Source organism: Macaca fascicularis, chromosome 19, assembly GCF_037993035.2.
Source record: "Macaca fascicularis isolate 582-1 chromosome 19, T2T-MFA8v1.1".
NCBI classification, from domain to species: domain Eukaryota; kingdom Metazoa; phylum Chordata; class Mammalia; order Primates; family Cercopithecidae; genus Macaca; species Macaca fascicularis.
The window spans coordinates 58,578,319-58,603,164 of NC_088393.1; the positions used below are offsets into that span (position 1 = coordinate 58,578,319).

General features: G+C 54.1%; 1 protein-coding gene and 1 long non-coding RNA gene across 11 annotated transcripts in view; one reads left to right on the plus strand and one right to left on the minus strand.

Annotated features, from left to right (window-relative positions):
- The window catches only part of SHANK1 (SH3 and multiple ankyrin repeat domains 1), a 59,411-nt gene that overhangs the window by 3,433 nt on the left and 31,132 nt on the right, over positions 1 to 24,846 (minus strand). For 5 of the 10 annotated variants that reach the window (XM_015441723.4, XM_005590029.5, XM_074024397.1 and 2 more), the window contains 6 exons: positions 24,607 to 24,687; positions 24,038 to 24,061; positions 23,751 to 23,819; positions 23,249 to 23,367; positions 9,334 to 9,430; positions 3,493 to 6,592 (listed from right to left, as the gene is read on the minus strand). In XM_015441723.4, coding sequence (XP_015297209.2) covers positions 3,493 to 6,592; positions 9,334 to 9,430; positions 23,249 to 23,367; positions 23,751 to 23,819; positions 24,038 to 24,061; positions 24,607 to 24,687 — 3,490 coding nt within the window. Of the gene's footprint in view, positions 1 to 404; positions 482 to 3,492; positions 6,593 to 9,333; positions 9,431 to 23,248; positions 23,368 to 23,750; positions 23,820 to 24,037; positions 24,062 to 24,606; positions 24,688 to 24,846 lie in introns of all 10 variants that reach the window. The other 5 variants (XM_074024393.1, XM_005590030.5, XM_074024395.1 and 2 more) reach the window with 3 other exon arrangements.
- On the plus strand, positions 17,670 to 21,355 carry LOC141409127 (uncharacterized). Its single transcript, XR_012427907.1, has 2 exons — positions 17,670 to 18,469; positions 19,930 to 21,355. It is a non-coding gene; the product is annotated as an uncharacterized lncRNA (long non-coding RNA).

Genomic DNA, 24,846 nt, shown 5'->3' on the forward strand with positions numbered 1-24,846 from the left:
GAATGTGACAAGGGGGCAGTGGGGGAGGACAGGGATTTAGGGGGCAAGGGCAGGGGTGAGAAAGAGGCAGAGGTCAAGATATAGGGAGAGAGGAGGAGAGACATAAGGGTAGGGGGAGAAATGGAGGAGAGAGACGGGAAGAAATGGAGGGAGCAAAGGGTAATATGGCCGTCGAGGAAAGAAATGAAGGGAGAGAAAGATGAGAGGACAGGGAGAGGGCGACAGTTAAGAGAGATGAAAGAAAAAGAGACATTAAGTGATAATAATAATAATCGTCACCGCTCACTGATGCTCACGTGTGCCAGGCATTGTTCTAAGTGCTTTACATGATTGCATCTCAATCCCCACGACAGCCCTGATGCAGGTTACTATTATTATCAGCACAGAGAGGTTAAATAACTTGCCTAAGGACACACAGGAAGTGGCAGAGCCCGGTTATATGGCACCAAAGTCTGAGCTCTTCACCACTATTCTATACTGCCTTTCAGGTTATGGCCAGTCATAGCAGAGTGAAAGATGGGGAGACAGTGAGAGAGAGACAAAAAGAGGGTGAGCATCCAGGGGAGAGAGATGGAAGGGACAGGGGACACAGAGAGAGAGAGATGAAGAGAGGGAGATGAAAGAGAGAAGAAACAAGGGGAGAAAAAGGTTCCCCTCATCCCTTTTGTTCCCTCTCCTCCAGCACTGTCCCACCTCAGGGCCTTTGAACTGGCCGCTCCCCCTGCCTGGCTCACTCTTGCCCCGGGCAGCTGCTTCCTCTCCACTTCCATTACTCTGCCCATCTTGTCTGTTACATGAGAGACCTTCTCCAACCATCCCATTGTGGTAGCTTTTTTTATTTTTTTTTTTTTTAAGGATGGTTGCAATTATTTTGTTTACTGCCCCGCCCCCACTCTTATGTCCCCAGACTATGGGGTTGCACAGTCTTTGCCTGTTCTGTCCAGCAGGGGATCCCATCAACCAGAAGGGCACTCTGCACACACAGATCATGAATCAATAATTAATGTGTTTGTTGACTGAATTAAGCATCCTTTCTATTGCTGCTACAAGCAGTGGGAAAACAAGCACACAAACAAAAAGAAAAAAGAAAAAAAATCCTCTACCCAGAATACTTAAGAATATTCAATGAATTTCATTCAGATCTTAAAGGCCTAATAAACCCACATTTGTTTGTTTATTTTTACAACTTAGGAGCATTGATTCAAATTGCTCTGATAATATACACTTCCTTTTTCTTTTCTTTTCTTTCTTTCTCTCCTTTTTTTTTTTTTTTTTTTTTTTTGAGACAGGGTCTTACTTCGTTCCCCAGGCTGCAGTGCCTTGGTGTGATATCAGCTCACTGCAGCCTCAACCTTCCAGGCTCAAGTGATCCACCCACCTCAGCCTCCTGAGTAGCTGGGACTACAGATGCAGGCCACTGTGACCAGCCTCCTTTTTCTTTTCTTTTGCCCCAAATATACCCTCCCTGAACCCACATTTGAAGGTCAGACACATTTGGATAGCAGACCTTCAAACAGAATTCGAGTGAACTCTGTAGATGGACAAGGATATTTAAAAACTGCTCCCAACCCTCTGTGTATCTGAACCAGAAATGTAACTTTACTTTCTCTAGGACTAGAAGGTCTTGAATGGGCTCGAATTCTGTGGCAATGCAGCTAAGTGGCTGCTCTGGGAAACATCTGCATCATCCTGTATTTCCCCATGTAGAAGTTGCTGGGCTCTTGTTCGAGGCCCCCCTCTTCCCCCATCTCATGTTACAACAATAACCCATATTAAATCCTCTTAAAAACTCTTTGGGCTGGCACTAGGCCATCCCCGTTCTACAGAGAGGTGGATTCATTTGCCTAAGATCACCCAGGTGGAAAGTGCAGGGCTGGGACTGGAAGCCGAGAAGGTGGGCTCTAGAACCACACCTATGACTGCATCCTGTCTTGAACCACACTGGCTTCAAGGGACTTACAGATTTCAGGGACTGTCAGAAAGAAGTCACAGCTCACCAAGGAAACAAATATAAGCAGGTCTCACTCCAGTCTCCTTTGTTAATAACTTTTTCTTTTTTGAGATGGAGTCTCACTCTGTCATCCAGGCTGGAACACAGTGGCGCGATCTTGGCTCACTGCTACCTCTGCCTCCCAGGTTCAAGTTATTTTCCTGCCTCAGCCTCCTGAGGAGCTAGGACTACAGGTACCCACCACTACATCCGACTAATTTTTTGTATTTTTTTAAGTAGAGATGGGATTTCACCGTGTTAGCCAGGATGGTCTCTCTCTTCTGACCTCATGATCCGCTCACCTCAGCCTCCCAAAGTGCTGGGATTACAGGCATAAGCCACCATGCCCAGCCTGTTAATAACTTTTTGTTCATCATGGGATGTAGGTTGTGATGGTGATGGGAGGAGACAACAGAAGCTACTGAAATAAATGAAAATGTAAAGGCTGGACTAGGTGGCTTACACCTGTAATCACACTTTGGGAGGTCAAAGCAGGAGGATCACTTGAGCCCAGGAGTTTGAAACTAGCCTGGGCAACATAGCTGGTCTCTACAAAAAGCTTAAGAAAAACTGGCCAGGGCCAGGCATGGTGGCTCATGCCTGTAATCCCAGCACTTTGGGAGACCGAGGTGGGATAAATCACCTTAGGTCAGGAGTTCAAGACCAGCCTGGCCGACATGGCAAAACCCCTCGTCTCTACTAAAAATACAAAAATTTGCCAGGCGTGGTGGCGGGCACCTGTAATCCCAGCTACTCAGGAGGCTGAGGCTCGAGAATTGTCTGAACCTGGGAGGTGGAGGTTGCAGTGAGCCGAGATTGCACCACTGCACTCCAGCCTGGGCAATAGAGCGAGACTCCGTCTCAAAAAAAAAAAGAAAAGAAAAGAAGAAAAATTGACCAGGCATAGTGGCATGCACCTATAGTCCCAGAGGACTGCTTAAGCCCAGGAGTTTGAGGCTGCAAGTGAGCCATGATGATACCACTGCACTCCAGCCAGGTGACAGAGTGAGACCCTGTTTCTAAAAAAAAAAAAAAGAAAAGAAAAGAAAAGAAAAAGAGCCAGGCATGTTGGCTCATGCCTGTAATCCCAGCACTTTGGGAGGCCAAGGTGGATGGATCACCTGAGGTCGGGAGTTCGAGACCAGCCTGACCAACATGGAGAAACCCCATCTCTAGTAAAAATACAAAATTAGCTGGGTGTGGTGGCACAAGAGGCTGAGGCAGGAGAATCTCGTGAACCCAGGAGGCAGAGGTTGTGGTGAGCCGAGATCGTGCCATTGCACTCCAGCCTGGGCAACAAGAGTGAAACTCCATCTCAAGGAAAAAAAAAAAAAAGAGAAAAAAAAGAAAAAAGAAAGTATCTGTGGAAGCATGCTTCTGCAAGAGCAGACTCCTGCCAACCTGGTTTCTGTTTCCTTTCTGCCACCTTGAGACCCTAAAGGGACACAGCTATGCCATCAACCCCTCTGGCCTCCCTTGTTGGCCACCAGCCCCCCGCTTACCTCTGCCGCTGCAGGGAGGAGGTCCTCTCCGGGACATAGCTGGCTCCCCCGTGGTGGCTGTCTCCGCTTCCCACGCTGCCTCCTCGGGCCCAGGGCAGAGCGCCACCAGCTGCCGAGGAGCCCCCAAACTGCTGAAGCTTGGAGCTGAGTTCACTGATGATGCTGGCTTTTACTGTGGCCAAGGCTGAGGCCTGAGGCTGGGCCAGGGGACCAGGCAGAGGTGGTGGCGGCGGGCCCGGGCCCTCTTCCCAGGGCAGCAGCTTCCGAGGCAGAGAGGAGGCCGTCGGCAAGGGCACCGGTGGGACTTCTGGCTCTACAGCCACCGGACCCCCAGCCACGCCTGCCGTGGGGGGTCCTGAACAAGCACGCAGGGCCAGCAGCCCATCGGTTCCAGCCCCTGTCACCGAGACGGTGGGGCTGGTGGGGGTGACAGGGTCTCGGAGTCCCCCACTGGGGCCAGGCCGCAGGCCTCCGCTGGCTCCTAGTGCCCGGCCCCGGAGCTTAGAGGGAGTCATGAGCTGAGGAGGGTATGGCGGGCCGGGAGTGCCGCTGCCCCCAAAGGCCTGGCCGTCCAGGTAGGCCACATAGGTGTCCAGAAGCTCCGGCCCACTGGCCACACCGGCCCCACCCCCGCCCCCACCCCCTGCGCTGCCACCACCTTCGGCAGATAGGCTGCTCAGCGTGGAGGCACTGCTGATGGTCTCCAGCGGGTGGTCACTGCTGCTCCGACTGTCCACCTCCTCAATGCCAGAATCCGTGCCAGGCGGAGGGTCTGGGCCGGGCTGTGGGGCAGGGGGAGCCGGTGCTGCTGGGGCGGGCGGGCCTGGTGGAGGGGGGTCCCCAGGGGCGGCGGAGGCCCCCTGGGTCAGGGTGGCCACCTCGCTGTCATAGGATGTCAGGCTGGATGCGGTGGAGTCCAGGGTGGGAGGGGCTGCGGCCACAGCCGGGGGTGGCACAGGGGGTAACGGGGTGGCCGGGGCAGGTGGGTCGGGCAACGGGTGGGGAGGCCCAGGCGTGAGGGGCGACTCCGGCTTTTCGAAACTGTTGGAGAATTCCAGGGGCGGAGGCAGCGGTTCCACGAAAAGGAATTCGCCATCTTCCACATCCACCGAGGGGGCGGGCGGCGGCAGAACCAGCAGGGGCAGCCCGTTCTCTTCGCTGGCCCTCGGGGAGGTCGGGGAGGGAGGCACGGACCGGCGTGGGCTGGGCGGCGGGACCCCGGGTCCGTCCTCCGAGGGGGGGCCCCTTCCGCTCGTCGCGGGGGCCCGGGGCTGGCAGTTTTCAAGGAACCGCACGTGCAGCGGCAGCCGCTCGGGCTCTTCGGGGGCTGCGGACCTCCAGGGCTTGCTCACTCCAGGATGCGGGGCCGGGGGCTCCGTCCCCAGCTGCAGCAGGAGGGGCCCCACCCCGGGAGCGGTGGGCGGCAGGCGGTGTAGCAGGGAACGCCGGGCGGCGGGCGGGCTGGCTGGAAGGGACTTCTCCTGGCTGCCCAGCCCGGCCCTGTACCCCAGCTCCCGGCGCGCGGGATCCGGCGGGGAGGCCCCCCAGAGACGCAGCACTGGCTCGTGGTGGGCGTGGGGCGAGTGGTGGTGCGGAGGGGGCGGCGGGGCCTCGTAGCGGGGCGATGGGGGCCTAGGAGGGGGCTGGGGGGGCCCGCCGCCCTCCGAGGACTCCTTCAGCGCTCGCTCGCGGGCGGCCAAGGCCAGCCCCAGCGGGGAGGCGGGATCCAGGGCCTTGCCGGTCAGCGGGTGCACCAGGGGTCGCGGGGGCAGGAAGCTGGTGAAGGCGCTGCTGCCCCCGCCACCCCCGTAGGCTCGGCTCCCGGCCCCGTAGCCGCCGTAGCCCGCGCCGCTGCCCGCAGACTCCAGTCGGAGGTAGGGCTCGGCGGAGAACATGCCCTCGTCGATGGATTTGGAGTGGCGCAGCCGCGGGCCCGGGGCCGCCCCTGTGCCCAGCCCGCCGTCTCCGCCGTCCTCGTCCCCCGCGTCGGTGGAGAGGAACAGCGTGGAGCGCCGGCGCGCCTCATTCTGCCAGCCCCCCTCCCTCCGGGCCGCCCCCACCAGGGCGGCCCCGAACTGGCTGGTGAAGTCCAGCGTGGCCGGGCCGCTGGGCGAGGCGGGGGTGGGCACGGGCGAGGGGGACGGCGGCACGGGCGACATGGCCGGGGCGGGGCTGGGAGAGGAGCCGCCGCCGCCGCCGCCGCCGCCTCCCGCAGGCTCGGGCTGGGTGGGGGGCTCCGCCTCGGTGCTGCTGCCCTGGCTGCTGCGGCCGCTGCTACTGGTGGACGGGGCCTTGATGATGATGGTGGGGATGGGGATGGAGTTCTTCTCTGAGGGCGCGGCCACGGCGGGCGGCGGCTGCGGGGAGGCCGGGGACGTGGGCGACGGCGCGGGCGGGAGGCCGCTGCCCTTCTGGGGCTCGCCTTCCACTTTGGTCTGTTTGACCAGCGGGCCCTTGCGGCCGCGGCCCGAGCGGGCGGGCACGTACATGGCTGCGCTGGCCGCCCGCGGGGGCAGCTGGAAATAGCGCAGAGCCGGGCCCTGGGAGGAGCCGCCGCCCCCGCCCGCGCCGGCGTGATGCGACGGGGACGGAGCCCCCGGGGTCGGGCTGGGCCCGCCGCCCCTCCAGCCTCGCAGGCTGGGCTGGGGCCCCAGAGCCAGGCGGGGTGGAGGGTCGTCGGGAGAGCCGCCTGTCTCCATCTCGGGAGGATGAGGAGGGTGGGCGTGGTGGTGGTGGGGCTGGGGGGGCGGGGCGTGGTGGTGGTGGTGGTGGGGCGGGTGGTGGTGGGCAGGGGGCAGGGGCCCGCTGTGGTACAGGCTCTTCTCGCGGCTCCCCACGCGGGTATCGGGAAGGGAGGGCCCGTCAAAGGATGCAGGGGAGGAGGCGGGGAGGGGGCCACCAGAGCCGGGGTTGAAGGGCCCTCCCCGAGGGGAGGGGGTGAGGCGCCCTGAGGAGGAGGGGGCTGGAGGTGTGCTATAGGGGGGTTCCGGCGGGGACGTGGTGGGTGGCGGGGGAATGTCCTCCGAACCAGGCACAGACAGGCTGCGGCTGAATTTCATGGCTGGGGGTGCTAGGTAAGGTCTGTCATCTTCTGCCGCCCCTGGGGAGATACAGAGGATCAGGGAGGGGGACCCTGGTGGAGAGGGACTCCCTGCTCCACTATCCCACAGAACCGCAACAATACTAATAACAAGAATGGCACCCCGTATATGCCAGGAACTTCACGTGGACTCGCCCAGCTCTTCCCTATTTGGGGTAAACCCAAATCTGCTTCATACAGAGGTACAGGTTGTGCACCGCACAACTGCAAACCGCAAGGTGAGGAAACTGAAATTCGGCGGAACTTCCTCCCCATGCCAGGAGGGGGCGCCGTTTTCTAATTCCGTTCAAAGGCTCAGTGAATGGTTTGGGGCCAGCAAAAGCGGCTGGAGCTGGGAAGAGATAGTCCCTCGTGTTTATGCATAGATGCGTGTTTCTTTTCACTTATATGCAGGAAAGAAGTGCAACCAGCACGTCAAAGCTGTGATTCTACAGAGAGAACCACTTATGATGAGGCTAAAGTTTTTTGTTTTTTTTTTTTTTTTTTTTGAGACGGAGTCTCGCTCTGTCGCCCAGGCTGGAGTGCAGTGGCGCAATCTCGGCTCACTGCAAGCTCCGCCTCCCGGGTTCACGCCATTCTCCTGCCTCAGCCTCCCGAGTAGCTGGGACTACAGGCGCCCGCCCCTGCGCCCGGCTAATTTTTTCTATTTTTAGTAGAGACGGGGTTTCACCATGGTCTCGATCTCCTGACCTTGTGATCCGCCCACCTCGGCCTCCCAAAGTGCTGGGATTACAGGCGTGAGCCACCACGCCCGGCCGAGGCTAAAGTTTAAAAGGGAGCGGATCTATAGAAAAAACAATCAGGTAAACGATGAGAGCCAGGTGGACCCCACACTCAGTGGGAGTGCAAGACTCACACTGGTGGACTTTGAACGCCAGGAGTTGGGGAAAAGCTGGATCCAGTCAGGGAAAAACAACTCCAGGAGGCGTGCAGGAGTTAAGTCTTTGCTTACTTCACTGCCAAGGCTCCGTCTTTGACCCTCTTCTCGCCTCTGACTACTCCCTCTCAACCAGTGACCAGCTTCATTCATTGCCTCTCTGCTGTGGACGCCCACGTTTATGCTTGGGGCCCCATCCTCAGCCCCGAGCTCCAGGCTCCTATATTCAGATACCCACACCCAGCTGGTTGTCTCACAGGCATCTCCGACTCGAAACTCTCCAACCCAATCTCCCCATCTCCTCCCCAACAGACTCTGCCCAGCCCACCGTCTCCCCCTACCACCGCAGCAAACAGCATTTCTGTCCTTTCAGGCGCTAAGACTGAAAACCCTGCAGCCACCCTTAGTAGCTTTCTTCCTCACGTCACCCACATCCAATCCACCAGCAAATCCTGTTGTTTCAAAACATATCCGGAATCCAGTCCCTTCTCACCCCTCCAGAGTCACCACCCTGGGCCAGCCACTATCATTTCCTATCTGGATAGCAATAGCTGTCACCTCTCCTCTTTGGTCCCTGGGCTTCCCAGCTCATCCCCTTCAATCTAGTCCCTTCACAGCAGCCAGAGGATTTCTGTTAAAACTGAAGTCAGCTCATGTCCTTCCTCTGCTCAGAGCCTTGGCCATGCACCCACCTCACTCAGGGCAAAGGTTCAAGTCCTCACCATGACTCCCCAGACCCTGCAGGATTGGGACCCTGTCCCCCTCTGCCCTCATGTCCAGTGCTCACTCGGCCCCTGCTACACGGGCCTCCTCCCTGTTCTACAAACGCACCAGACTCAGCCCGACCTCAGGACCTTTGCAGAAGTGGTTCGCTCTGCCTGGACTGCCTTAGCCCCAGAGAGCCTCATGATTCCCCAATTCATCTCTAGGTGTTGTTTTGTTTGGTTTGGTTTGGTTTTTGAGACGGAATCTCGCTCTGTCGCCCAGTCTGGAGTGGAATGGCGCGATCTCTTACCTTACTCTACTATTTTTTTTCACTTATTTTTTTTTTTGAGATGGAGTCTCGCTCTATTGCCCAGGCTGGAGTGCGTTGGCACGATCTCGGCTCACTGCAAGCTCCACCTTCCGGGTTCACACCATTCTCCTGCCTCAGCCTCCCAAGAAGCTGGGACTACAGGTACCTGCCACCACACCCGGCTACTTTTTTGTATTTTTAGTAGAGACAGGATTTCACTGTGTTAGCCAGGATGGTCTCGATCTCCTGACCTTGTGATCCGCCCGCCTTGGCCTCCCAAAGTGCTGGGATTACAGGTGTGAGCCACCACGCCCGGCCCACTCTTTTTTTTCCCATAGCACATACAACTGCTAACATATTAGATAATTTTCTTGCTTATCATCCTTATAATCCATTATCTGTCTTCCCCTGCTATAAGGCAAGCCCCATGAGGGCAGGAACCTTTAGTCTGTTTTATTTGCTGACATATCCCTATTCTAGAACAATTCCTGGCATGTGGCGAGCGCTCAGTAAACACTTGTAAAATGAATGAATGGATGGAATCTGGTATAAGAGAAAGAACCAGAAAGCTGTAGCAGGGGCTTTAGCTCACTGCATCCCCATTCTCTAGATGTAGAGCCAGAGGCCCAGAGAAGTGAAGCCACCTGCCCCAGTTCACACAGCTGGGAAGGAGGGGAGCCAGGATCATGGCCAAGTTCACCCATCTCCAAAGCCTGAACTCTCAACCCAATTTGATGAAACTATGGTCTCTCTGGAAGCAGAAAACATTTCCAAGTCCGCTTGCTTTTCCTAAACTGTCACATTCCTGGCCTCCCCCAGCCCCCACATCTCTTCTTTTGGGTGGCATACCGATAGATTTTTGCCGGAGCATCAGCCCAGGTCCTGGAGGCAGGAAAGAAGGACGCTCGTAACTTGGCTGGGCACGGTGGTGGGGATCGAAGCTCGACTTTGGGGTGGCAGTCAGAGGGGGAGAGAGAGAAAAGATAGCAGAGAGAGATCAGTAAGCGCAGAGAGGCTTGTGGCTTCACCACACGGCTGCCCCCTATTCCTTCCCTAAGCCCCTGCAGGAAGGGAGAGCAGTGTGAAGATGGTGGAAGGAGGCTGGGCGACGTGGCTCACCCCTGTAATCCCAGCACTTTGGGAGGCTGAGGCAGGACCATCACCTGAGGTCAGGAGTGCAAGCCCCAGCCTGGCCAACATGGCAAAACCTCGTCTCTACTAAAAATACAAAAATTAGCCAGGCATGGTGGCAGGCGCCTGTAATCCCAGCTACTCGGGAGTCTGAGGTTTGAGAATCGCTTGAACCCGGGAGGTGGAGGCTACAGTGAGCCAAGATCGCACCAGTGCACTCCAGCCTGGGTGACAAGAGCAAGACTCTGTCTCAAAAAAAAAAAAAAAAAAGAAGAAGAAGAAGAAGGCAAAAAGGAATTCTGGGGGAATGAAAAGCCTTGAGTCGGGGCAGGAGGGAGAAAGAAAGGAGAAGAAAGCAGATTTTCCATCGACTCTTGCTCTGCTTCCTTCCTCCAGCCACTGCCCATGTCCAGGTCCCCACCAGTGTTCTCCAGGACGGAGCAGCCTCTTCCCTCGTCTTCCTGCCGCCATCGTCGATCCCCCACCCTGTTCCGGTCTGTTTTCCACACACGAGTAAGAGGCATTTTCAAAAAGCATGCTATTGCCCCTGCTTGAAATCCCATGTCAGTTAGGAGGAGATTGGAGGGAACCAAACTCCCAGCTCTGGTCTACAAGACCCTCCATGGCAGGCATTGCTGGCACCCCTGCAGCTGCCCTCCCCCTGGATGCGGCATCCCATCCCTCTCCCACTGCTGGGAGTGTCACCTGCCTGCAGCCCTTAAGAATCACCCTCCTTCAGAGTCCCGGACTCGCCCAGTCCATTATGTGTCCCTGCTTCCTGGAGCAGCCCACAGCCCATGATTGATATGGAGGTCCGAGGCAGCACTAAAGCGGGGGTGCCCAGCCTGACCCCACGGGTTCCCACTCCAGCGAGAACCACGTCTGCTGACCTCCTTCCACAGCCCCAGCCAGTCTCCTGCACTCCCTGAAGGTTCCCCCTTAGCAAACCCTTAGTACAGGAATCCCTACCTCAGGCTCCCATTCTAGGGAAGCCCACACAAAGACGTCTACCTTGCAGGACCCAGCCTCTGCCCACATTTCCCACTTGTTCCCTTGGTCCGCCTCCACTCCCACCTCTTCCTTCTCCTCTGTCAGCCCCAGGTCTACCCTCATTTGAGAACACCTGCAAGCCCTGGTTCCCTCGGCAACAGCTTTCCCTCTTATTGTCACAGTTCCTTTTCAGTGCTAAGTTCTCCTGGCCAGACCTTCCCCGGCCCCCTGCCCAGACTGCACTTCCCTCTGTCCCATTTTCTTCACAGCATCTCTCTTCCCTAGAAACCGTCTTGTTTACTTGCTGTCTGTTTCCTCCACTAGCCTAGAAACTCCCTGAAGGCAGGGCCGATGTATCCCAGGCATCGCACCTACAGTGTCTAGGGCCCATGATGCTTTTAGAGGAAATGTTTTAATTTCTTTTCAAAGTAGAAGTGAAAGAAAAAAAAAAAGAAAAAATTCTACCCTGGATAATATTGGTCTTTGCAGCAACAAAATAATAACATTTAAACTTTTTTTTTTTTTCTTTTTAGACAGGGCTGGAATGCAGTGGCATTAACACGGCTCACTGCAGCCTTGACCTCCCGGGCCCAAGCGCTCCCAACCTCAACCTTCTGAGTAGCTGGGACTATAGGCAGGCACCATCACATCTAGTTAATTTTTAAATTTTTTTTGCAGAGGCGAGGTCTTGCTATGTTGCCCAGGCTCATCTCAAATTCCTGAGCTCAAGCGGTCCTCCCACTTTGGCTTCCCCAAAATGCTCAGATTTACAGGCATGAGATACCTTGCTGGCCAATGTTTTTTTTTTTTAATGCAGAAGAGCAAAAGTGCCTAAGGTTCACAGAAATCATTATGAAACCTGCCGAGGGTAGGGTAGTGACTTTATCAGTCTCGTTTCCCGTTGAGTCCCCAGTCGCCACATAGGGCCTGCTGTTCTACAAGCATCAGATGAGTAACGGGGAGAATCAGCCAAGGTCAGACACTTAGGGGCCCGGAGTCCCCAGCTTCTGCCAGGTCTCCCATGTGTCTCCCTTCTCCATCTTTGAGACCAGAAGTGCAGAGAAAGGAAACCCTCTCGGAATGAAGTCCCCACCTTTGGGATGAACCCTCACTTCCTGCACTTCCCACCGTACCCCCTCCTGCCTCTTTCCTCCAGCCATAACCATGCCCAGTTCCCTCAATTCTCACCTCCGAGACTCTGCTTGGAACATCCTTTCACTGGGCTCTGTGCTCTGCTTGGAAAAGCTCTATCATCTTAGCCCTGCACCCTGGCCCAGCTACCCCCTTCCTTTAGGCCTGCAGTGCCCCTTAGAGCAGCCACTAGCCATTCAACTGTGCATTTCCGGCCAATATGGTGGCTCATGCCTGAAATCTCAACATTAGGGAGCATCGCTTGACTCCAGGAGTTTGAGACCAGCTTGGGCAGCATAGGGAGACTCTGTCTCTACAAAAATAAAAATTACAAAAATTGCTGGGTACGGTGGCTCACGTCTGTAATCCCAGCGCTTTGGGAGGCCAGGGTGGGCAGATCACCTGAGGTCAGGAATTCGAGACCAGCCTGGCCAACATGGTGAAATTCCATCTCTACTAAAAATTCAAAAATTAGCTGGGAATGGCTGCGTGTACCTGTAATCCCAGCTATACAGGAGGCTGAGGCAGGAGAATCACTTGAACCCAGGAGGTGGAGGTTGCAGTGAGCCGAGATCACACCACTGCACTCCAGCCTGGGTGATAGAGTGACACTCAGTCTCAAAAAAAAAAAAAAATTAGCCAGGTATAGTGACACACGCCTGTCATCTTAGTTATTTGGGAGGCTGAGGTGGGAGGATCACCTGAGTGCCAGAGTTCAAGGCTTCACTGGGCTATGATTGTACCACTGCACTCCAGCCTGGATGACAGAGTGAGACTGTGTCTCTAAAGAAACAAACCAAAAAGGCAAGTGTAAATTTCAATTAATTAAAATTAATTTATAAAATTCAATTTCTCTGCTGTGCTGGCCACATTTGAAATATTCAACAGTTACCTGTGGCTGGTGGCTACCAAATTGGACAGCATAGATGTGGAACATTTCATCATCACAGAGAGTTGTATTGGTTCTAGTCCAGACTTTCCTGGGGTCTGTAACACACGCCTCTCACTGTAATCCCTCCCTGGATTGGGACTGCCTGTTTCTATGTTTGTCTCATTGATTCATTCATTCCAGAAATATTTATTGAGGACTTCCTTTATGCCAGGGACTGTGACAGATACTGAAGATACAACAAATTAGACAAATGTCCTGGCCCACAGGAAGGCCAAGCAGGCCATAAACAACATAAATTCATAAAATATAACACGGGTCAGATGGAGGTAAGGGGGAGGAGAGAGGGAGAATGTAATTTAAAATACAGGCTGGTGCCAGGCGCGGTGGCTCACGCCTTTAATCCCAACATTTTGGGAGTTCAAGGTGGGTGGATCATTTGAGGTCAGGAGTTTGAGACCAGCCTGACCAACATGGTGAAACCCATCTCTACTAAAAATACAAAAAAATTAGCTAGGCGTGGTGGCGCATGCCTGTAGTCCCAGGGAGGCTGAGGCAGGAGAATCGCTTGACCCTGAAGGCAGAGGTTGTAGTTAGCCAAGATCGTGCCACTGCACTCCAGCCTGGGTGATAGAGCAAGACTCTGTCTAAAAAAATAAAATAAAATAAAATAAAATAAAATAAAATAAAATAAAATAAAAGGGCTGGCCAGGCACAGTGGCTCCTGTCTGTGATCTCAGCACTCCAAGAGGCAGGAAGATTGCTTGAGCCCAGGAGTTCGAGACTAGCCTGGGCAACATAGCAAGACCCTGTCTCTACTCCCCAATTTGTTTTTAAATTAGTGGTGGCATGTGCCTGTTATCCCAGCTACTTGGGAGGCTGAGATGGGAGGATTCCTTGAGCCCATGAGTTTGAGGCTGCAGTGAGCTGTGATCGTGCCACTGCACTCCTGCCTGGGTAACGGAACAAGACCCTGTCTCAAAGTAAATAAAATAAGGTGGTCAAGGAAGGCCTCACTGAGAAGGTATTATTTGAGCAAACTCCTGGAGGAGGGGAAGGAGGGGGCATAATGATGTGTAGAGGAAGAGTGTTCCGGGCAGGTGGAACAGCAGGTGCAAAGGCCCTGAGGTGAGGGTGAGCCAGGCAGGCTCAGGAGGACTAGGAAGGAGGCCAGGAGCTAAAGGGCAGGAGTTGAGGTCAGACAGGTGATAGAAGGGTGGGATTGGTTAGGACCTGCAAGTTTCAGGTTTCTTTCAGATTTTGGCCACGAGGTCTCTCTGGAGAGGCTTCCTCCTATTACTCTGTTCATAACTCCCTTAACTTATGCCAGTTTGGAGTCATCATAATCACTTGCTTGCTTGTTTACTGTCTGTCTCCCTGGGCATGCAGCCCACCCCAATACTCTTTCTACTCTATTTGCTTGGTAAGAAAATGCCAATCTTATTTGGCACCTTTTGAGAGACTACACTTCCCAGACTCCTTTGCAGCTAGGTGTGGCCATATGACAAAGGAAGGCCAACCCGGATGCACAAGTGGGAATGTTGTGTGTTACATCTGGGATGTCTTGGAGGTAACTCAAGAGGCTGCAAGGTGCCCTCTTTTGCCCTTCTGCCTTTCTACCCTTCCTTGTTCCTGCTACCTGGAATGCTGGTGCAATAGCTGGAGCTCCAGCAGCCATTTTGGATTATGAGGCCAGTCTGCAGTTGGAAACATGGCGAGGATGGTGGAGCAGAAATTGAGAAGGATTCTGGGTCTTTAAGACCATGGAGGCTGCTAACCTGCCTGAGACTCCCTATCTCATACTTTTTTTTTTTTTGAGATGGGAGTCTCACTCTGTCACCCAGGCTGAAGTGCAATGGCATGATCTTGGCTCACTGCAACCTCCACCTCCTGGGTTCAAGTGATTATCCTGCCTCAGCCTCTTGAGTAGCTGGGACTATAAGTGCCCACCACCACACCCAGCTAATTTTTGTATTTTTACTAGAGACAGGGGTTCACCATGTTGCCCACTCACCTTGGCCTCTCAAAGTGCTGGGATTACAGGTATGAGCCACCATGCCTGGCCCCCACACTTATTTAACAAGAGAGAGATAAAAGCATTTTTCTTGGTCAAGTCACTATTATTTGCTTTTTCCCCCTCAGGTACAGCAGAATCTAATTCTCCTAGTCTCCTCTTTCAAATGTAAATTCTGTAAAGGAAGTTACTTTGTTTGACTGAAAAAAGAGAGAGACCTTGAGAGCCCAGCAGCGGGTCCAGGATATAGTAGGTGCTCAATAAATATTTGCAGAAGGAAGAACTCATTGGAAACAATATAAGAAGCCCTGACAAGATGTGGGGAGCAACTCCAGGACAAAATCCCAGCCTGTTCCTCTGAACATTCCCATCAAACAGCACAGAGCCAGTTCCAAGCAGGTGTCAGGAGCTGTCGCCTGAAGGCATCCCTGCTTTGACGGATTTCCTGCCATGCTGCTCTCTAAGCGCTTCTCAGCCTGCTCAATCCTTCTCTGCTTTGCTGAATATTTTTCTGACCCCCTCCCCCATCTCCTTCAGCCACAGCCCAATACTCTGCTTGGCTTTCTGTCCTGTCCTGCAGCTGTGTGGTATCAGACCGCAGAACCTTCCAGAAGATAAAGGCAGTAGAGAAGTGGCAAGTGGAGGGAGACACTCTTGTGTGAGCCATTTTGCCTGCTGTTTTTCGTATGTGTCCTCATTGGATCCTCACACCTGTGAGTTAGGGTGGATTATACCCATTTGGGTGATAACGAAAGAGGCTGTGGATCAGAGAGAAAAGAGCCTTATCCTAGAGCAGCCAGCGAGGAAGGAGGAGATTAAAGACGCATCGGAGAAAAGATATCAGAGTGGCTCAAAAACCCTAAGATAAAATGGGAGGGGTGGGAAGAGCCAGGAGAAGGGGATGTGAGCAGTCAGGAAGCACACGGGGACTGCTGAGGGGCAGAGCTGGAGAGGACACCAAGAACAGAGTCCAGGCAGGAGAGGACAGCTGGGAGGAGGGGAAGAAGGCGAGGGAAACACCTGCACAGGGTATGGGTGCAGGTGATGGGGGCCAGAGGGACAGGCGAGGATCAGGTGACAGGTGAGGGTGAAGGTGATGAGGCAGGGATCAGAGTGACAGTGGAGGGGTCGATGTGACAGGGGAAGGGTCAGAGTGACAGAGGGACCAGGGTGATGGGGGAGAGGTCAGGATGACAGGGAAGGGTTGGGGGACAGTGGAGGGGTCAATGTGACAGAGAAGGGGTCAGGTGACAAAGGAGGAGTCTGAGTGATGGAGAAGGGTGAGGGTGATAGGGTGGGGGTGAGGGTGATAGGGTGGGGGTCAGGGTGAGAGAAGAGGTAAACGAGAGACAGTGGAGGAGTCAAAGGGACAACGGAGGAGTCAGGGTGATGGGGAAAGGTCAGGGTGATGGGGAGGGGTCAGGATGATGGGGAGGGGTCAGGGTGATGGGGAGGGGTTAGGATAATGGGGAGGAGTCAGGGTGATGGGGAAAGGTCAGGGTGATAGGGAGGGGTCAGGATGATGGGGAGGGGTCAGGGTGATGGGGAGGGGTTAGGATAATGGGGAGGAGTCAGGGTGATGGGGAGGGATCAGGATGATGGGGAGGGGTCAGGATAATCGGGAGGGATCAGAGTGATGGGGAGGGGTCAGCGTGATGGGGAGGGGTCAGGATTACAAGCATTACAGGTAAGGTGTCAGGGTGATGGGGGTGTCAGCGTGATGGGGAGGGGCCAGGGTTACAGGCAAGGGGTCAGGGTGACGGAAGAGAGCTTAGAGTGGCAAGGAACTGGTTAGAGTGAGGGGGGAGCCGTGTCCCCGACAGAGGAGGGTGCAGAGTGACAGAGGAGGCGTCAGATTTGCAAGCTGACAAAAGACACTTCCATGCCATGTGGAAGAAGAAGGGACAAAAATGGGTTAGCTTGACATAAGAAGGGTCAGGGTGACAGGAGAGATGTCAGACTGACGGAAGAACCATAACAGTCTGATGGGGCATCGCACTGATCCCCGAGGGAGCACTTGAACTCCACCAACCAACGGGAGCATTCGCTCCCGCGCAGAAGGGGCAGCCAATCAGAGTGCGCAGCCTTGCATGACGTCACCGGCCGCCGGGCAGATTCCCCCTCAGTGAGTCGCCCAAAGGCCCAGGTCTCCGTCACCTCGTGGCCTGGTGCCTCAAGGGCAGCGCATGTCCTCCGGCTGACCAGTGGCTGGGGAACTCCTGCTAGGGAGGCAGCCCTGAGACGGGATAGGGGAGAGACAACTGAAGAGACAGAGATGGGGGGACAGAGAGAGACAGAGACAGAGAGAGGGAGACAAGGAAACACAGAGACAGAGGTAGAGAGACAGAGACAGAGAGATAGAGAGACAAAGGCAGAGATGGGGATAGAGAGAGACAGAGATGGAGAGACAGAGACAGAGACAAAGGCAGAGATGGAGAGACAGAGATAGAGAGACAATGGCAGAGATGAGGAGACAGAGAGACAGAGAGAGAGCTAGGGAGACAAAGAGACACAGAGACAGAGATGGAGAGACAGAGACAAAGAGACGAAGACAGAGATGCAGGAGAGAGGGAGGTGGGCAAACAGGGAGGGATGGGAAGATGGGGAGAGTGAGAGAGGGGAGCAGGGGCAGACAGAGATGGGGCCTAGAAGGGGGAGAGACAGGGACTGAGAGATGAGAGGGGAAATGAGAGGGCGATGGGAAGCAGGAAGAGCCCGGAGAGGCAGGAGGGAGGGCAGCTCGGACTCGGAGAGGGCCTGCGCAGCCCCAGGAGGGAACCCCAGAAGCGAGGAGTGCACCTGAGAGGGAACAATGACGTCTCAGACTGAGAGACGAGAGGGCACGAGGGAGCCCTCAGTCATCAGTGGCGGATGACAAAGACAGTAGCCGAGAAAGTCAAAGCCATACCAAGGGGCAGAGGGACAGCAGAGCCCTAGGAGGAGACAGCCCAAGAGGTGCCCTGACCTAGGGTGGATCTACCGGGCTCTGCGCCCCCACTCTTCCCACCTCCTCTAGGTTGTATACAAAAGTGCATCTTTGGAGAGGGTTGAAATCTCCCAGTTTCCAAGTCCTTAGACAGTGGCATCTTTTTTTTTTTTTTTTTTTTTTCGAGAGGGAATCTCACCCTGTCACCCAGGCTGGAGAGCAGTGGCACAATCTCGGCTCACTGCAAGCTCTGCCTCCCAGGTTCAAGCGATTCCTCTGTCTCATCCTCCCGAGTAGCTGGAATTACAGGCGTGTGCCACCACACCCAGCTAATTTCTGTAGGTTTAGTAGCGATGAGGTTTCACCATGTTGGCCAGGCTGGTCTCAAATTCCTGACCTCAGGTGATCCACCTGCCTTGGCCTCCCAAAGTGCGGGGATTACAGGCGTGAGCCACCATGCCTGGCTGATAATGGCATCTTATGCAATACTTTGCTCTTGCTCACTTTTGTGCAGATCTGACCCAAGAAGCCTCGGGAGGATACTGCCCCCCTGCCCCCCACCACTGCATCTAAACCGGAGGGAAGATGCAGAGTGAAGAGGGGAGAGGAGCTGAAATGGGAAATGGGGACACCGAGAACAAGACCAGACATCAAGAAAGGCCACCAAGATGCAGAAACCTCATGAAGGGGCATCTGCATTGACTCAGAGAGTGGGAAAGATAAAAGTGGCAGGTGGGAAGGAGCAGAGAAGGTGGCAGAAAGAGCCTCCAGCATGAGACGGGGGCCTGGGGAAGGCCCAGGGACAGATCCAAGAGGTGGGAGAAGAAAAGGCAAGGGGGATGTACAGGACAAATGACTATGGGTCCTCTGGACACAGAGGGAAAGGAGGTCTCGCAGAACTCAGGTGAGTGCCTCTGAGTTTCATTTCTAGGAGGCGGGGGCAGGTGGGCAGCTGGTTTTATTACTGGCTGGTGTCTGGGCTCCTCTGGGGGTGGGGGTCTTTGGAGCTCAGAGAGTGAGCTCCCTGAGGGTTAGGCTCTTGACTGTCCTGTACCTGGGTTCATGCAGGGCAGACCTAGCACTGTGACTGCCTGGCATTTCACAGGAACTCTGTGCATTTGTCGAATTGATGAAAACAGGAGTTGCTCTAATTAGTTTATCAGAGATTTACACTCAGTCTGATGTGCTATTGTGGGGTCTCTGATGTTGCAGGGTCTCTGGAGGCATACACAGAGATCACTGCTGAGTCATGGTGGACTTTCTAGTTTCCTTTATTTCAATTAATTAAGGTATGTATTTGTTGAGACAGGGTCTCAGTCTGTTGCCCAGGCTGGAGCGCAGTGGCGCAATCATGGCTCACTGCAGCCTTGACCTCCCTCGCTCAAGTGATCCTCCCACCTCAGCACATACCATGACTGGCTAATTTTTAAATATTTTGTAGAGACAGGGTCTCACTATGTTGCCCAGGCTAGTCTTGAACTCCTGGCCTCAAGTGATCTTCCTGCCTTGGCCTCCCAAAGTGTTGGGATTACAGGTGAGAGCCACTGTACCTGGCCTATTTTCTTTTTCTTTTCTTTTTTTTTTTTTTTTTTTGAGACGGAGTCTCGCTCTGTCACCCAGGCTGGAGTGCAGTGGCACGATCTTGGCTCACTGCAAGCTCTGCCTCCCAGGTTTGCGCCATTCTCCTGCCTCAGCCTCCTGAGTAGCTGGGACTACAGGCGCCCGCCACCACGCCCAACTAATTTTTTTTTTTTTTGTATTTTTAGTACAGACGGGGTTTCACCATGTTTGCCAGGATGGTCTCGATCTCTTGACCTTGTGATCTGCCTGCCTTGGCCTCCCAAAGTGCTGGTATTGTAGGTGTGAGCCATGCGCCCAGCCCAGCCTGGCCTATTTTCTATCCTGAGGGGTTCGCCATCTGTTGGGAGTTTGCTGTGTTACAGTTAATCTCATGGAATCCTCATAAGAACTGGGCAAGGCTGGCTTTAGCCCCATTTTACAGAACAGAAAACTGAGATGCAGAGAAATTAAGTAATGTGGTCCAAGGTGGCAAATTAAGTTAAAGGAAGTCAGAATTTGAATCCCCATTTGTCTGTTAATACAGAGTTTCTGGGGGATCAGGAACAAACAGAAACACCTGGGGTGTGTTTAGAGACCCAGAGAGGGAAATTCAGAAGGAGGAGAGCGTAAAATACAGATTAGGGGGTGGCATGAAGTAATGGGATTAGTGGGAGTACCTCCCAGGCTTCCAATAAATACTGAATAATTTAATGAGTGAATATGGATGGTAGCATCCTGAATCTAAGTCCACTTGGGATAATCCTGGGGCTGAAAATCTTTTAATCTTTTCTGTTTGTTTTTTAGAGACAGGGTGGTCTCTCTGTGGCCCAGGCAGGAGTGCAGTGGCACAATCATGGCTTACTGCAGCCTCAACCCCGGAGGCTCAGGTGATCCTCCCTCTTCAGCCCCTGGAGTAGCTAGGACTACAGGTGTGTGCCACCACATCTGCCCAACTAATTTTTGTATGTTTAGTAGAGATGGGTTTTCTGCCATGTTGCCCATGCTGGTCTGGAACTACTGAGCTCCAGGGATCAGCCAGCCTCGGCCTTCCAAAGTGCTGGGATTATAGGTGTGAGCCGCTGTGCCCGGCCCTGAAAATCTTTTAACCTTAGAATGATATAGGGCAGTGGTTCTCAATTAGAGGTGGTTTTGCTCCCCAGAGGACATTGGGGAGTATTTGCTGCTGGCATCCAGACGGTAGAGGCCAGGGATGCTGCTAAAATCCTACAATGCACGGGACAGGCTTCCACAACAAAGAAGTACGCAGCCCCAAATACAGGCAATTGTGGCTATTTGTGGTAGTTATGTTAATAGGAGGCTGCCACACATTTCCCTCAACCAATCAATACATAATCTCGTTTTATGCATGCTTCTGTTGAAGGATGCCTTATTTAATATACATTGTTGATTCATTCACATCCAACTCCTGGCTAACAGTGCTCTAACTCATGCCTGAATGAAGCTTCTCTAACATACGTATTTTCTCCATAAGGCACATCACGGCCTTCTCGCACTTAGGAACACTAGACAGCTCTTCAGCACCATGCTTGGGGGACCTTTGAAACACTGATATCACCACTAAAAGGCCCAAAGATGCAAAGCACGTGGCACTAAATAGACCGAGAAAAGACACTTGTTCACAGTATAAGAGCTGAAATGAGAAGGCACCCTCGTTCAGCCTTGTCTGGGAGCCCGCATGTACTCAAGATTTTCTCTGCTTTGCGCCTGTCCAAGAATAACCACAAAAACCCTTCGCATATTGATCCTGGGGTTCTAATAAATTTCAGCAAGTAGGCAAATTTGGACTTTGGTTCTGTCTGATTAGATACACACTCGATGGGAGGTCTCCGGCAAGTGAATGCAAATCTCTAAAACCGTTTCATCTTCTGTAAAATGGGAATGTGCATGTTCTCTCTTTCTGTTTCTCTATTGCCCTTTCCTTCTTAAAGCTGGTTGTGAAGAAGTTTGATGAGGAGTTATGAGAAGTTTGCTGCAGTGCAAGTGAAGATAGAAGAAGATCACAGGAGGAGAAAACAGTGTCAAAAAAAATAAGAGCCCAGGGGAGGTAGATTTGGACTCCATATAAGGAAGAAGTTTTTTTTTTTCTTTTTTCCCTTTTTTTTTTTTTTGAGACAGAGTTTTGCTTTTGTCACCCAGGCTGGAGTGCAATGGCGTGATCTCGGCTTACTGCAACCTCCGCCTCCTGGGTTCAAGCGATTCTCTCGCCTCAGCCTCCTGAGTAGCTGGGATTACAGGCACATGCCACCACATCTGGCTAATTTTTGTATTTTTAGTAGAGATGGGGTTTCTACATGTTGGCCAGGCTGGTCTCAAACTCCTGACCTCAGGTGATCAGCCCGCTTCAGCCTCCCAAAGTGCTGGGATTACAGGTGTGAGCCACTACACCCAGCCTCCTACTCTTGATTTTTATAAAAGTACGAGACCCTCCAGAGCACGAGGGACTGTGCATAGACTTCAGGGGCCTGTGCACTTGTATAGGAAAAGAAATCCTATGTTTTCATTTTCATCATCCTCCAACAAAAACTCAACCTTTCCTCAATTAAATACGTAAGCAGCAAACCATGCTAGTTTCAGCAAGACCCATGCCTGTATCCCCAGTAGGAATCACAGATATTTCCATATCCCATCACAGTGGTACAGATTTCCCAAAATAGTGTTTATGCTCCTCGTGATTTTGAAATTAGAGTTGTTAAGATCCACCGCCAGTGTCTAACATGTTGACAAAAAAAGATGATATTATGATATCACAAATTTTGCTTTTGAAAAATATTTTGAGAACTATATTTTAGTGTAACTGGCCTCTTTTGTTAACTTATTTTATGTTATGCATTTATAAGCATTATTCTGAGGACTATGGCAGCCTGCCAAAGAGATCCATGACCCCCTAAAAGCCAAAGAACCCAGTTTTAGAGTAAATAGACTCCTGACCACTAGGTGGTGGATGTGGCCAGAGGATAGGGACTGGGCAGAGAAGAAGGAAGCGGGAAGGGAGGAGTAAGGCAGAGCATGGCCTCTGAAGGAGACAGTTGGAGGGTAAGGGGTGGCACTGGTAGGCCTAGTGGGGGATGTGTTGGAGGGAAGGCACACAGTCCAGTGGAGTGGGGCAACATCCAGGAAGGGACCAGCAGGACCCCACCAGGATAGCCAGAGCTGTGGCAGGACCATGGGTTCAGAGGGCTGCCCCTGGGTTAAAATCCCTCTTCCTTCCTTGAGCCTCAGTTTCCCCCTCTGTAAATGGGCTAACAACCTCGTGCATCTCCCAGGATGAATCTAAGGAATGAATGAGATAATCCATATAAAATTTGGTGTCTGGCCAGGCAAGGTGGCTCATGCCTGTAATCCCAGCACTTTGGGGGGCTGAGGCGGGCGGATTACTTGAGGCCAGGAGTTCGAGACCAGCCTGGCCATCATGGCAAAACCCTATCTCTATTAAAAATACAAAAATTAGCCAGGCAAGGTGGCGCGCACCTGTAATCCCAGCTACTCAGGAGGCTGAGGCAGGAAAATCTCTTGAACCCTGGGAGCAGAGGTTGCAGTGAGCAGAGCTTGCCCCAATGCACTCCAGCCTGGATGGCAGAGTGAGACTCAATCTCAAAATAAATAAATAAATAAAAATTAAAAAATAAAATAAAATGCAGTGTCCCCCAAATTATCAACACTCCCCACAGATTGGCCTCTGGTTGTGGGGAGAGGCAGACAGAGTGGCGACAGACGTGACCATTCATATTTTAATAAGTACTACGTGTTGGGTATCTATTATTATGTCGGGGAATCTCCATCCATGACATCATTTTGCCTTCCCAGAGACCCTTAAGATGGGACGCAGAGGGACAGAAAGAGGCAGGGCAAGAGCGCAAGTATAACAGCAGGGGTGGAAAGTGGAGAGAGAAAAGGACAGAGATGGGATTTGAGGGAAAGGGGATAAGGAGGAAAGGAGGTCCCCAAAGTTGGGAGAAAGGAGGAAACCCTAGGATGCGTGTCGCCCCTCCAGGACCAGCCTAAAGCACAGGGGCATCAGGAGGGTTTTGGAAAGAGAAAGGCTCCAGGCTGGTGTGTGAACCGCCTTCCCCCTGCCAGTTCCTCCCCATACCAGGCCGCCTACCTCAGTGGCAAAGAAGCCTTTGGGTCGGTGTTTGCCCAGGGACGCGAGGCCACCGGGCCCAGGGCTCTCGCTTGCACTGATGGTCTGTTGAGCTGCGGCCAGGATTTCGTCCAGTTTGTCTAGGGGGAGATGAACAGATGGGAAGACAATGAAATGAAGTTTGCTTTGACCCGGGCCGCAGAGACCAGAGCTGCCGCCCCGTAGCTCATCCAGCACCTGGATCAACCAGGAAAGGGCAGCCCTGCCTGGGTCCAGGTGGACGGCCAGTCCCGCTTGGAGACACAATCACCAAGCCCGGGAGGCAGCACCCAGGGTGGGAAGCGGTGCGGGCAGGGAACGGGGCAGCCGTCGGGAGAGGGCGGGCGGAGGGAGGGGAGGTGGAATCGCGGCCTCTCTGGGGCAGGAAGGTGAGGGGCGCCGTGGGGCTCATGGTGGGACGGGGATGCAGCGGATGCCGGGGCTGGGGCCCGGCAGCCCGAGGAGCAGGGCTGGGCCGTCTTACTGAGAGCCATCTGATACACGGTCCGCTTTTTCTCCATGCTGGGCACCGGCGCCGGCTGCTGCTCGTACTCTGTGGGCAAAGAACACGGATGAAGCCCAGGGAGCCCCCGGGGGCGGGGTGGAGTGGGCTCGGCCTGTGGGCGTGGCCAGCAGGTGCGGGCCGGTGGGCGTGGCCAGCGGGCGCGCGCATGCGCGAGAGGGGCAGTGAGGGGCCGGGGTCGGGGAGGGGCGAGTCCGCCGGCGGGGTCGGGAGACGGGGGCCCTCCCGCCAGTCCTGTGCCCACTCACCACTCTTCTTCTTCCAGGGGGAGACTAGCCCGGGGGAGAGGCAGTAGAGGAGCCAAGAGTTAGGACGTCAAGGGAAGGAGAGGGGCCCCCTCTCTGGAAGCCCACCTCCCTCGGGGCCCCGGGGCGAGGGGCGGTCAGCTGTCCGACCAGCCCCCTGTCAGGGGAAATGGGACGCCCAGGTCCACTCGGCCTCGTCTGGAGGGAGGGGCTCGCTTTTCTCGCTTCTTATTGGGGGTTGGGGGGAGCTGGTGGAGGGAGAGATGTTGAATGGGGCTTGGGGGTGAGGTGGGACAGAAGGAAGGAGACAGAGAGACCCGCAGAAGAGGGTACATACAGACCCTGAGAGAGACCCCAACAGAGAAACAGATACAAGAGCACAGAGGAGAGTCGCCTCTCAGACACCCCTTCCCAGAGACACACACACAGGCCAGAGTCCGACCCATGGACTGGGGACAGGATGAGGACAAGGACCCCTGGTCACTAACAACACTAACGAACTCGAGGGATGATCCAGCCCTCCTTCCCCTCTCCCCCCCGGCCCCCTGGCCTCAGCAGCCCCGCAGGCTCACCCATCTCCTCCAGCTCTGAGGTCATAGATTTGGAACGCAGGGAGATGGTTGGGGGCGGTAGCCGCTTGGCCTGCTGGGGTGCTGGAAACGTGATGAGGGGAGGCATCAGTATCATGGGGGAGACGCCTCCCCCACCCTCTACCACCACAGGGCTCCCAGGGCTCAGAGAATAGCCGATGCCAGCGTGCTGAGCCCTCCCTGCCTCAGTTTCTCCCCACAAGGGTAATGGAGAAGTAATGC